Here is a 14,997-nt window from a genome sequence, read left to right as displayed (position 1 = left end):
ACCTCTGAATGGCGATTCTTGTCCTCCTTCAAAGTGGATTGCATTAACCGTTAAGATCCCAAATGTATGTTCTAAGACTCGAATCATCTACTAGAACGCATATAATCGATTAATAAACCCTTACATGATAGTAGAGTTATAAAAACGCCTCGTGTTGTTTTTTATATTAATTGGCCATTTATTCATGTTTAAGCAAATATCTCATGAAAATTTTAGAGATTTATGAAAAACTAAGAAATATATATAAAAAAAATAGGTGGAATAAAAAGAGCCTCAAGAGTAAACTAAATATGAACTAGTTACATGAAAATTTATGCATATGACGTGAATGAAAGGTTGACACGTAAATTAGGATCACTGAGGACCACTAGAGTATAGTCATACCATCAGTAAAACCATCCGATCATTTCTATCTCAAAAAGGACATTTTTCTTATGTTAGGCAAGTAAAATGGCAATACACGATTCTTGTCGTGTATAACATATAACATTTCAATAAATAAAAAAGGCCACTTTAATGATTTTTCTTTTAAAACCATGACGATGATACGTGTGATACGTGTGAGCTATCACATTATATCATAACTACTTGAAAAGACCAACTACAATACGGTTGTCCTGAGAATTTGGTTCCGCAGTTAATTGGTCTGCCCTCTCTAGTGAAGAGGCAGGTTCAATTCTCACTTTGGCCATTTTCGATAGGCATCTGGGTGAAGGGACGAATCAAGGCTTTAATTCCGGGTTCGAACTTGACGGGGGCTAGGGTTTACGAATTTCATCCGGTTATCGCGCATCAGGGGGCACGGCCTCATGGCAGTCGAGGAGTCAACCTTGGACAAAACCCTAAGTAGAGTGAGTTTACACGTGAGATTCTTTGCCGTTCAAAAAAAATTTACATTACGGATGGGGCTTGGGAAGCAGATTTTACAAAAAAAAAAAAAGGATGATAATATTGAAAATCCTAACTGAACCCTCCATAAATTTGGGCCTAGAGAAATTTATGACATTTAATACTCCATTATAGCCCAATTAATTTGAAAGTTATTGGACCTTTTAATTTGCAATAATACAGTCAAAAAGGAAAGAACCCCCAATGAAATGAATTATTGGCCCCTCCCATGGGGCTAATGATATATTTCTGTTATTATTTAATATTTGTTGATTCTCAAATTGTGTTAATAAAATAATATAGTAGTAATAGTTTTTTTTTTTTTTTTTTTTTTAAATAGCACAACGAGAAACTAAATTCAAATTTCAATGCTTGAGAACTCAATTGGGCTTCGCAAGAAGCACTACTTAATAGGCCCAAAATTTTTTATTGGGCTTCACGTTGTAGCCCCAAGTAAATCATCTGGGCTGCACATATTAGGCCCAATAGTTGCATTTTGGTTAGTGATGCACAAAAAACCCGAACCCGGACCCGGGAAAAAAACCCGGAACCGGGTATTATAAAAACCGGGTTTTCTATACCCGAACCCGAACCCGACCCTACCCATAGGGTAGGGACCGGGTATTCATATTTGATCTAAAACCCGAACCCAGAACCGGGTTTTTTTATACCCGGTTTATACCCGAAACCCGGTTTTTATAAATACCCGATACCAGGTTTTATAAATACCCTTAATTGGGTTTTTTTATACCCGGTTATATAGCTACCCTCGAGTTTACGTGCTTATTTTTATGTATGTTTCGGCATAAATTCAAGTTTGTTTATGTTTTGATGCTTTTTTTTAAATGGATCGTGCCAAATATAATACGTTATTGTGCTTATTTTTATTAATTTTTTTAGTGGGTCTACCGTCTACATTTGATTGATAAGCAACTTCAAAAAAAATAAGTATCGAATTTAGATTTAGAAATGTTATTAAAATTTCAATAGGCAACATCCACTAAAACATATAAAGAAGTATTAATACCCGGTCGGGTTTTTTTAATACCCGGTGCGGGTTTTTTCCCAACCCGATGCATACCCGAACCCTACCCGATGAATACCCGAACCAGACCCGAACCCGGAAATAGGGTATTATAATACCCGGGTTTTATAAAACCCGACGCGAACCCTACCCGAACCCGGGTATATAGGGTATACATTTTTGGTAGAAAACCCGGACCCGGACCCCTTTTTGATTAAATAAGCTATTAAGGTTAGGAATCGACGAAGAGGTTCTGAAAGTGAATTAGATCTGGGCTGTTCGGGGGAGTTGTGCAAGAGGGAGCTGCCGCCCTAGTCGAAAGTTGAAGCAGTTAGCAAGGAGTTCTTTCCCAAAGAAGCAAATGTAAAACCCGATCCTACCCGAACCTGGTTCCATACCCGGAACCGGTTTTTAAAAAAACCCGATTTGTGCACCACTAATTTTGGTTGCACATCAGTAAACTTCACTTAAGTATGCTTATTTCTCCACTTTTGGGCTGCACATATTAGGCCCAAAGGGTTGTATTTCACTATATTGGTTGGACATCAATAATGGTAGACTTGAGTATGCTTATTTCTCCACTTTTTAAGTCAAGAAACAATTAATTATGTAAAATAATTTCTTTTAAAATATATGAGATTTAAAATAAAGATATAGTTTTTTGAAAAAAATCAAACTCACATACCATTTTATTCATTTCTAAATAAATGTGTAAATGACTATGTCTTGTCCTTTTCTTATCATCAATAAGTGTAACGATACTGATGTTAACACTTGAATTTAATAAAGTTTTTAATGTACTATTTTGTAAAAAAAGCAAGTGTTAGATATTAATAAAGTGTGTAAACAAAATATTATGTGTACAATTACATACTATATTTAATTTAATGAAAGTACATATTATCTAATCATCAATTCTTAGAAAACCAAACCAAACCAGTAACTACGTCGGTTTAACTCGTTGGACCAACTGGTATATTCCATAAACTAGTTGGCCTGACATCGTTCTTTGTTTGTTTGTTCATTCCACTCCAGCGTTGCACGAATTGTTAAGACATGATGATTTATTACACGTGGTGGGTAGGTAAGCGACATGTGGTGGTTTTCATTTTAACCAGTTAAATTAGGCAATCCGTTTTTTGCTTTTAGAAGCATGTAAAATGTCATAAAAGTTGAGGCTTGGAAGGTTGTTTATAGTTATACTACTTCACCAAAAGTAGGTTTTGACTTGTCAACTCTGGCCCCAATCATAATGTGAGATTGTACTACAATATATCATAAATTGGTGAACTACCTTACAGTCAAGACTCCTTTTCATGAGCATAAATAATCAGGATTAAATGCGGAAGGTTATCTATCTTATTATGTATATGCATTAAACTACTAAATTTAATGTATTGATTTAAATCTTTGATTATTTTACATTAAATTTGATGTAACATTATGTATTGACTATTTCCATATAGTATTAGAAACCACATGTTACATCATCACATCTTCAATTTTCATCATTATGACATATTTACATGAATAACGTTACAACTATAGTTAAACATAAAAGAACTATAAACATTATACGATTCACCCATACCAAACAAAAAAATAATAAATAAATAAATAAATCATTCATTAAAGTTTTCAAGTAATTTCTGTGTGAAATAATATACATCTTCTTAAATGAACAAACCTGTGATGCATCTATAGCTCAACCAAATTAAAATAAATATGTACCGTTATAAAACCAACTCGTAGGGTCAAAGAGTGACTAAAGTTATTATTTTTGACCACTATCGCATTAGAATAAATATGTATCGTTATAAAACCAACTCGTAGGGTCAACGAGTAATTAAAATTATTATTTCCGACCATTGTATCTGTTAAACCTAATGTTGTCATGTAAGTCGCTCCTCCCAAAAGGAGGTTATCGTGTCCACTAGTGTGATTGATGCCACTAAAGTTTTTGGATTTCATTGTTATCTTCATACACACACACGTGTTTTGTTTGTTTTTTATGTTTATTTTTTTATATATATTTGGTTGATTGCGTTTGGTGAAGGAGAAAAAAGGGCGTCACTAGTGCTCTAGTGGTGACCACAGGGGTATTTAAGTTCTACCTATAGTGGGTCAGGGTGAGTTTTTCTCTCCAGGTTTCAAGTTCGAGTCTGGGTGATGGGTTTCTCATTGAAGGGTTTAAATTGGGGATCTATCGTACGAGGGAGCTGTTTAGCGCAGACCCGATTAATACAACATATGCTAGATCTGCTAACATTTACGAATAATTTACACCTTTCAAAAATTTTAAAAGAAAAAAGGGTGTCAACTTTTTTGACTTTACAATAGAAGTTTCCTAATCCTCAAAAGTCTTAAACTTTACAATAGAAGTTTCCTAATCCTCAAAGTCATAACCCCTCCAATATCTCTGATCTTTATATCCTTGCCATCTTATTCTTTTACAATTTATTCATTTCATATTACTTTAACGAAAACTTCACAACCTTTTCATACTTATTTCAATTGAGATTCAAACTCATAATTCCTTAATTGATTTCAGATTTTTAGATTCAAACCCAATTATCTAGAATTAATTTATCTTTTCATTGGAATTTATAATGTTAAAAAATATGAACCCTAAATTAACAAACCAATTTATTATGTTAATAAAATAAAATATGAACCCTCAAATTAACAAGCTATAAATCATGAAGTAATAAATAAATCATTAAATGGGATAGTGAAAGATTTTTTTTTTCAAAATTTCTGATACAACCACGCATCGCAGTCAACTGGCTCGACCTATAACCACTCAACTCAAACGAAGATGGTTCAGGAGTAATCAACTGCAATGTGACACAGACCGTTCCAGTGTGGACGATCGATCAGATTCGGTTATAAGAAGAGTACTTAAAAGTCAAAAGTAGATGTATAATGATAAGTGACATCTAGACACTAATTAGGCTACGTGTAGCGCTTCCATTTTTTTATTGCCACACCAAAAGTGACTGTCACATCATTGTCATGTACACATGAGCTCTCACTCACTTATATTCAGTTTTGTGTGTAATGGTTTCACATTGAATTTTAATTAAGAAAAAAAAAAAGAAAACAAAAAATACATGTGAAGCATCTCCCCCCCCCCCCCCATTTCCTCCTTCACGTCATGAAAGCTCCAACGCCCCACCCATTAGCGGATCTTGAACTTAGTTTTCAGTAAAATCATGGGGACAAACTCTCAAAATCTCGTATCTTTTGAACGGTGTTTCATTCCACTAGGACGGTGTTTCATTCCAAGTCACACGTAAACCGATGCCACATAACATGGGCGTTAAACCATAATACATAGAGATAGAGTTATAATCAAATTATTATTTTATTCCGTTTCATATTTATATATATGTTTTAACTTAATTTTAATTCACCACATCTTGGATTAAGTCAAACTGACTACAAACCGAAAGAAAAAGCAGGGACAAGGAAGTGTTGGTTGACTTAATCCAAACATGGAAAAAAGCAAAAAATATATATATATATAATCAACAATTTTGACTTTAGAAATTGCATTATCTTTTTCCTCCACAACCTCTCCAATACGTCTCTTGTAAAATTCCCTACTTTTTCTAATGTATTTCTCCCCTTTTAATTAGTCTTTATTTTAATTTAATACAATTTCAAATAAGAATTTGTTTTTTAGAAAAGTAATTACACACCTCTAAACTACTACTAAACTACATATTTTTTTTTTCACCATGAGAATTAAACTCTTGTCACTTAAAAAAGCAAAACCTTATTCAACACCTTGGTACTGTTAGACTAAAGTCCATATTTAAATACGAAATCGTTAATACATCGTAATATGAAAGGAAGTATGGATGAAATCTTTCCAATGATTAATGAGATTCGAAAAATTAGATATATTAACCAGATAACTAAACTAATTTTCTTTCATTTATTTCTAATAATGTTTTGACAACAATGCTTCCCATTCAAAGGGATGGAGAAAATTTGCAGCACGACATATTTCATATTATTTCAACAATAATGTTTTTACAACGCCTCCTATTTTAAGTAAGGGAATGTGCAATGTGACATTCTTGGAGTTGTCTTTGGGAGATATGGAGAGAGAGGGAGGAACGTTGTATGTCCCCATGAATGCCTTCAAACGACCTATGAGAGAGAGATTGTGTGTGTGTAGTGGGGGGGGGGAGGATGGACGTTTTAGAAGTCGTTTTCGTTGCGAGAGAGGTAAAGCTTTTAAGTAGGAGGTGGACATGGGTGACATGGACCATTTTCTAAATAATCCATTAAATATGCTCTATAAGTATCCGCAACGAGACCCTTTTAAATTTGTACTTTAGAGTGTGAAGAATCGAGGAAGGAGAGGTGTTCGTCTCACATTTCCACGGTCTAACTTTGAAAGAGGAGGTGAGAAAAAGGAAAGGACATTTTTGAAGTGTTTATTGTAAGAGGGCAAATCCTAGGTAGAATGTGTAAGGGTAAGGTGGATATGCTTTTGGGAGCATCGGAGATCCTCCAACTAAATAGTAAAATTATTCGTCAATCAAAACAATCGATATGTTAAAGATGTATCTATTAACACCAACAATTATAAAAAAAAAATAAAACAAAGAAAATGAACATAGATCTAGAAATAAAGGAGTACAAGAATGAATAACAACCTTTAAAGGGTTTGTAGACTAATGATATCAAGGTGTATATATTGAAGATTCAAGTTCTATAATCAACATTAGTGTATAAATAAAAGAACCATTAAATAAAGATGGGTGTTTGTCTTTCTAAATAATTTAAAATGTAACATCAAGCTTAAATTTAATTGATGTAATACTAAGAGTGAATAAAAACTTAGAAGAAAAGGTTTTAAAGTGTACCTTCTAAGACATCCTTTTAAAAATTTGCTTATATTTTAGTTATCATAAATAAGAAACAAAATCATACCTGTAATCATAATTGTTATTTTTCCTACTACTACAGTACTTCTAATAAATACTAATACAAAAGTGAGCTAATATTATATATTTGGAGAGCCCCGTTACCCTATTCTGCCCAGACTATGTTCTTTTAATTGGGCTCACGTTGGCTTCAGATTTTGGCTAGGACGTTCCCCGGAAAACCATACTACCAGCTGTCACTTGATAGTCATTGTACCACTAATGTTGTAAAAACCGGTTCAAACCGGCCGGTTGTACCGGTTGAACTGTCCGATAGAAACGGTTAAACCACCCGGTTGAACCGTCCAATACACCTGGTTAAATCATTTCTGAGCCAAATCTGATACAGTATGAAAACTGGATTTTAAAACATTGTGTTCCATCACAAGAGCAAAACCCTCTGACGTAACACAAAGGGAGAACAAAAACCCTGGTAAGCTAAGGATTTTGCATTTATATTTACAAAGAATTGTTTCACTTCTGTACTCTTGCATTTGTTTTTGTTTGCTACTACAAACACAGTGGTGCAGTTAACTTCATCACCTTCATTCAAACTACAAATTTCCCCCAATTTTCATAAAATCAAAACAAACCCTAATTCCACTCTCCACACCCATAATCTCCAAATTCCCCCAATATTGCCACCAATTCCTCCACATTTCACCTTCAATTCCACAAATCTCCACTCAATTTCACAACACATTCATCAATTTCACAATATATTCATCAATTTCACATTTTCAACCTTTTGAAGCTTTTCACAGGTTCATCAATGGTGCGGTTAGCAAATATCAAACACGCACTCTCATTCGATTCATCATCGTCAAAACCGGTAACGAACAACACTCAATTTCACGAAAACCGTCACAAAAAAGCCGAAACAATCGGAATATTATCGTTCGAAGTAGCTAACGTGATGTCAAAAACGGTTAATCTCCACAAATCGTTAACAAATTCCGAGATCTACACGTTAAAACACGAAATCCTCAACTCCTACGGCGTAAAAACCCTAGTTTCGTCAGACGAAACGTATGTTCTACAGCTTGCGTGTACGGAGAAGCTAGAGGAGTTGAATTCGATATCCGACGTCGTTTCGAGGCTTGGAAGGAGGTGTACGGTGCCGCAACTGCTAGGGTTTGAGCATGTGTATATGGATATTGTTAACGGAGTGATTGATATTGGGGAATTAGGGTTTTTAGTCAAGGATATGGATGCAATGGTGAGGAAAATGGAGAGATATGTTAATGTTACTGCTAGGTTGTATGGTGAAATGGAGGTTTTGAGTGAATTGGAGGTTAGTGTTAATAAGTTTCGACAGGATTCGCACGAAGAAAGCCGGCGAGTGTTTGAGCAGAAGGTGGTTTGGCAGAAGCAGGATGTGAGGCATTTGAAGGATGTTAGTTTGTGGAATATGAGTTACGATAAGGTTGTGGAGATGCTTGCGAGAACGGTGTGTACGCTTTATGCGCGTATTTGTATGGTTTTCGATGATACGATTAAACGGCGAGAGATGTTTTCGAATAGTTCGGTTTCGCGTGTGGATTTGCGTTCGTGTAGAAGTTTGTCTCAGGTTTCGGGTCAGGTTGATGCGCGTAGTGTGAAATCTAGTGGTGGTTTTAGGCCTGAAATTAGACCGAAAAAGGGGGAAATGTCTTTGTTTAAAGCGGAGGATTTTAATTTCGCGTGTGGGTTGGGTGCGGGGAGGTTGTTTATGGAGTGTTTGAACAGAAGTAGTACGGTTTCCAAAATGGATGATTTCGATGACGGTTCTGTTCGAAAAGGCGGTGATGATCATGATCGAAGCAGCCAGATTTCAGGGTCGTGTAGCGTTTCAAGTAGTGTAAGAAAAGATATAAATCATTCAGGTTTTCAAAGTCGGATTCCGATGATGGGAGAACAAAGACGTTTGAAAACGAATATGACAAACAGGGTTAAATCGGCTCCAAAGAATAGATTAATGGTACAAGCGTCTCAAAACACCATTGGAGGCTCTGCGTTGGCGTTGCATTATGCGAATGTTATAATTGTGATCGAGAAATTACTTCAGTACCCGCATTTAGTTGGTGAGGAAGCTAGAGATGATTTATATCAGATGTTACCAACAAGCTTGCGATTGGCGTTAAAGATGAGTTTAAAGTCGTACGTGAAAGATTTAGCGATATACGATGCGCCACTTGCCCATGATTGGAAAGATAGGCTTGACGAGATTCTTTCTTGGCTTGCGCCTTTGGCGCACAACATGATGCGGTGGCAAAACGAGAGAAATTTCGAGCAGCAACAAATTGTTTCGAGAACGAACGTTCTACTTTTACAAACTTTGTATTTTGCAGATAGAACAAAGACAGAAACAGCAATTTGTGAGCTTCTTGTGGGTTTGAATTATATTTGTCGTTACGAGCATCAGCAAAACGCGTTATTGGACTGTGCAAGCAGTTTTGATTTCGACGATTGCCTTGAATGGCAAACGCAATACTGAAAAGCTTCATGGAGATCAACTGGATTCGTCATCGTGAGTTTGTCTATCTCTGCTTCGTTTGATACATTTAGTTCAATATGATGTGAATATCATAGATTTTGGCTTTCTATTGATTTATAATCATTGTATGGATGAGTTGTTTTATGTACTTTGTTGTAAGGCATATGTTTTCGCCTTTGAAGTACATAAATTAACTTGAAAAACGATCTATAATGTATTTCATTGGTTCTCGATTTCATCTATCATACGAGTCTATTCATGTTTAAGTTCTAGTGCTGTTATTTAACCGTTGTTAAATCTTGTTTTTTCAATCCCATTGACAAATTTATGCTTAAAATTAGGGGTGCAAACGAGCCGAGCCGAGCCCGAGCTCGGCCAGGCTCGAGCGCGAGCTCGATTAACTTATGAGAGCTCGGGCTCGAGCTCGGCTCGATTCGAGCTTTGATTTCAAAGCTCGAGCTCGGCTCGTTTGTATTTTATCAAGCTCGAGCTCGGCTCGGGCTCGGCTCGTTTATTATCTGTTAATTAGTATATTAAATAAAAATAATATAAATAATAGACTTTTTAGGCTTGCGAGCTTGATATGTAAAGCTCGGGCTCGGGCTCGTTTACTAAATAAGCTTATTTTTAGGTTCGAGGTCGGCTTGTAAACAAGTTTAAATAAGCTCGGCTCGTATACACTAAGGCTCGATAAGGCTCGACGAGCCTAACGAGCTTCACATGTGAGGCTCGAGCTCGGGCTCGATAAACAAACGAGCTTTGTTTTGAGGCTCAAGCTCGGCTCGGGCTCGATAAGGCTCGGCTCGTTTCGAGCTTTTTCTCGAGCCGATCTCGAGTAGCTCACGAGCCGCTCGGCTCGTTTGCACCCCTACTTAAAATCGCCATGTGCCACTTTGACTTTTGACTCTGGTGAATGATTGTATGATTTCCTTTTTGTACACTTCATTGATGTCTTACACTTTTTGTTAGACTACCTAAGAACATGTAATCATTCAAAGTGTGCATTATATCCTTCTGATACTTGAATACTCTAACATGCACTCATTAAAAGTGTGCATTATATACTTCTGCTACTTGAATTCTCTAACATGCTTTCTCTGCATCACTGATGTTAAAACTGGACCATATTCTGTTAAGGTTTCCAGAACTTCTTTCAACCACTACCGATGCACATGCGGGTGGTCGGTTTGTGGGGTCGCCTGCAAAATGGATCCACTTTTAGAGTTTTAGACTTTTAGTTGTATGTAATCTTGTAGCTGGTAGTGGTTTAGTTGAAAAGGTAAAAGGTTAAAGGTAGCTGCAGCAAGCAAACAGCTTTAGAACCTTTATTGGACATGACTAAAACCATGGTGAGATCATATATCTAGGGCTGTAAACGAACCAAACGTTTGACGAACAGTTCATGAATTATTTGACGGGAAGTTCGTTTGTGTTCGTTCGTTTATTAAACAAACAAACACTAACAAGAAATTCCGTTCGTTTAGTTAAATGAACGAACAAGAACAGAGGCTGCGTTTGTTCATTTATTTTTTTATTTTTTTTATTTTTTTTTTTTTTGACACCATCAGTTTCACCCGTTCACATTGATCAATCCACACGAAAAAGGGCAATTACAAAAAAATGATTGTTCTTTGTCGGATAGGCAAGAATCCACACGAAAAAGGGCAATTCTTTGAAAGGCAAGAATCAAATCATTTTCTATGGTAGAACAAAATATCTTTCATTTCCCCCTCTAATAGATTCTTTTTTTTGAGTTCAAAGGCAATGTTGTTAGGAATGTTGTTAGGTTCGCTTGAAGGTGTTTTGAAGCCGCTACCAACAGGTATCATCCCCCCAGAACAACGTTTTCTTTTAGGCCTTTCAACCAATCAATACGCCCTTTGAACTCATAAAAAGAACAATCATTTTTTTTAGGATTTTTAGGATTTCATGATACCTAAGAGCAGGTTCATTTATGTTCGTGAACGTTCGGTAACGTGTTCGTTTGTGTTCGATAGTTCACTAGTGTTTTTATCCGACAAAGAAAATATTTAATAAGTGTCAATGTATTGTATATTCTGTTCATGAACGTTTGTTTGTGTTCGTTTGTTTCCATTTGTGTTCATAAACATTAGTTTGTGCTCATTTGTGTTTATCAACGTTCGTTGCCTAAAATTAACAAACAAACACAAACGAACACGAATGCGTTCATTTCCTTAACAAACGAACACAAACATAAAAACTCATTTGGTAATGAACAGTTCATGAACATGTATATTTCTTAGCAAACGAACACGAACAAGGTCATGTTTGTGTTCGTTCGCTTCGTTTGCAACCCTAACTACCGATGCACACGACTGGTTTTTTTGTTAATATAAGCTGTGGGATGGGGCGGGTGATCGGTTAGTGGGGTCTCCTGCAAAACGGATCAACTTTTAGTTGTATGTAATCTTGTAGCTGGTAGTGGTTTAGGTGAAAAGAAAAAAGGTTAAAAGTAGCTGAAGCAAGCAAACAGCTTTAGAACCTTTGTTGGGCATGACTAAAACCATGGTGAGATCATATATCTAACACTTTTGAGTGGGTCCCATTTATATGGTACTTAATATGATACGACTGAAGGTGGACCAACAGACTAATGGAATAATGGTCCCATTTGAATGCGAAATTGACCATTGAAACCATCATGAGAGCATGCATATTACCCAAGCATGCTGCTCAATTTCATGAGGAGTTTACTTATTATTTTTTACCAATGCCCCGTCTAGCGCCGTCCAAACCGCTTGACGTTTGCTCGGAAAATGCTCGTTCAATTTAAAGCTCGGGTGTAAACGAGCTGCTCTGCTCGGTTTGGTTTGTAAACAAGCCAAGCATGAGCAAAGGTCTGCTGAGTTCGGCTTGAATTATTATTTTAATTTGTATATATATACATATACAGGGTAGGGCTAGATAGAAAACCTTATATATATAAAAAACCCGAGAAAACCCAAGCTCCCGGCATTTTTTTTTTTTGAAAAAAATAACACATGTAATATACATGTTTTTAAGACTTTTGGGCCAAAAAAATCAAAAAAGCGCCGAAGGGATATTTAAAAAAAAAAAAAACAAGTTTCAGCAATTTTCAGCGAAATTATGGATTTTTTGCTTAACACGTGTTAGGAGCTGAAATTTGTTTATTTTTTTAAAAAAAATCCCTTCGGCGCTTTTTTGTTTTTTTTGGCCCAAAACACTCTGAAACATGTATATTACATGTGTAATTTTTTTCAAAAAAAAAAATGTCGGGAGGTTGGGTAAAAATGGCTTCCCATTTGGGTTTCCAGAGTTTTCTAAGAATTTTAGGGTTTTTTATCTAGCATTATCCTACATATACATATATAAACACATATATACACAAATATAAATTATATACACACGCACACCTATTTACATACACAAATACATATATACATAAATATAAATTAAATTTATGGTTATATATATGAGTGAGGTTCCTGCCCAAAGTGTGTTTTTCCTGCAAAGTGTAGGAAGCGATCCTGGCCTTTGGATTGGTGTGTTTAATAGCTGAGATCAAGTTGGTGGCATTTTTGTAATATTTGTGTGTCATTAATTAATTAATTGTTATAATAGGTTAGGGGTAGTCTGGTCATTTACCATGTTTTAAATCAATCGAATAACTGCAAAAAATAACACACCTCCTATAATCTCGCACATTTCTTCTCTCCATCTAAAACCCACTTATTGATAACCATCTTGCATACCAAAATTAGCTAGAATCATGGATCAAGATTACAAATTCGGCATGAAATACAAGCGTAAGAAATGATAATAGTACTGTGTTTTATTGCACTTGATGTTGGATAGTAGATGTGTTCATAGTAGTGTGTTTTAGTGATAAAACACAATGTGATGAACAAGTGACTAACTTGGTAAAAAAACTAACCCCCCACCCACCCACCTCCCCCCACCCCCAAAAAAAATAATAATAATAATTTAAAAAAAAAATTTGGCTACTAAAAGTAGCGATTTTTTATAAAAATATTTAAAAAAAAATTGTGTGTTTTTTAGCTATTTTTAGTTGTGTTCACATTGGTTCTCGCGGTTCTCGCAATAAAGGGTGGTTCCTAACGGATCTTTGTTCTATATATATATATATATATATATATATATATATATATATATATATATATATATATATACACAATATCCCTTAACGTACAATACGTACGATATAGTGAAATCGCATGTTATAAAATAGCATGGATGAAATCGCATGTGATAATTTTGATGAAATCGCATGTTGGTTTTTTTGTAACAATTTCGTATGTGATAATTTTGATGAAAATCGCATGTTGTTTTTTTGTAACAATTTCGCATGTGGTAATTTTGATGAAATCGCATGTTAAAAAACCAACATGCGAAATTGTTACAAAAAACCAACATGCGATTTCAATGTAGGATGAAGATCTAACGACTGAGATGAGCGCGTACATATTGTACGATAGGGATATTGTACGTTAACCTAACCCTATATATATATATATATATATATATATATATATATATATATATATATATAGGGCTTGGTTATATAGTAAACCCCTTCTTTTTGAGAAAACTATGGAAACCCTTTCTGAACCATTGATTAGCTTACATCTAAGTTGATCAAGGGCCATGATTATTTTGTGTTAATAAAAATAAAAAGAAATAGAAAACACTGCCAACTTGTACCATCGAAGGGCATTTTCGGTATCCAAAAGCATTGGGAAGACAGGAACGACTGCCATGCAGTAGCAGTCTAATCAAAGAGGTTTAACCAAATTCAAAAATCTCTCTTCTTTTCCATTTTACTCATTTCTCCATTCCTGTTCATATTTCTCTCTCGTCCTTAATCCTTTCTCAATTCAAAAGGTTTTCTTCTTTACAATTGATAAGAAGCATTGAAAAGCTACTACCCACAAACCCTAACATAGAAGCCGATGAGGAAGTCGTTCATAATATTGTCGTCGTCGTTGAAGCTGAAACGTTTACGGAAGATTCAGACTTCAAACAAAAGGTTAGTTTGTTGTTATCCGTCATGTCGAAGTAGGTTTTCTTCAACCGATTATTGGAAAAAGGCAACCTGAGTTTGTTTTATTTTTAAATATGTAGGACTTCGAAACACAATTTAGGGCAAAAAAGTTCTGGTAGCCCTAGCGTTGTGATTTTATCGGAGGAACCCAAGCCCGGTCCTTCCAAACAACGAGCTGACTTTGGTCCAACGCAACGGGAGCTAGGTTAGAATTTTTATGTTACTAAACACTTTACATAGTTCAAAGGTGATCTGTATGTTGATAGTGTGTTGGGTATGAAATTGGGCGTAACTAAATTGTGTCTGATGCCTTACAGTGTATGATGATGCCGATATTGTGTCAACAAGCCATGGGAAGAGACAGGAAAAAGGTAACGATTAAGTAGTAATATTTTTTATAATTTGTATAAAGTATTGTTGCAGATAATCGTCTAACTTACGAATGTATCGGTGCTAAATGAAAGGTTGTGGTGTAAGCAGACGGGGGCATAACAAAAAGCAGATGGGTAAGTTCCTTTTTGTTGCAATAGAGGCTAGTTGCGTATCCAGATAAATCTCATTAACATGTTTGAAAACTGTAGGGAAGAAAAGCAATGTCGGGGATATTTCCAGGAGTGGAAAT

At 35.5% G+C, this 14,997-nt stretch overlaps 1 protein-coding gene across 1 annotated transcript; it reads left to right on the top strand.

Moving 5' to 3' along the window:
• Positions 1-7,391: 7,391 nt before the first annotated feature.
• LOC110900303 lies at positions 7,392-9,597 on the top strand. Its single transcript, XM_022147201.2, has one exon. The coding sequence runs from the start codon at positions 7,628-7,630 to the stop codon at positions 9,329-9,331; it is 1,704 nt and encodes a 567-aa protein (XP_022002893.1). The 5' UTR covers positions 7,392-7,627; the 3' UTR covers positions 9,332-9,597.
• The last annotated feature ends 5,400 nt before the right edge of the window (positions 9,598-14,997 follow it).

The sequence above is a fragment of the Helianthus annuus genome, chromosome 13 (genome assembly GCF_002127325.2).
Source record: "Helianthus annuus cultivar XRQ/B chromosome 13, HanXRQr2.0-SUNRISE, whole genome shotgun sequence".
NCBI classification, from domain to species: Eukaryota; Viridiplantae; Streptophyta; class Magnoliopsida; order Asterales; family Asteraceae; genus Helianthus; species Helianthus annuus.
The sequence above is the reverse complement of the archived record's forward strand: the minus strand, read 5'-3'. Positions and strand labels throughout refer to the sequence as shown.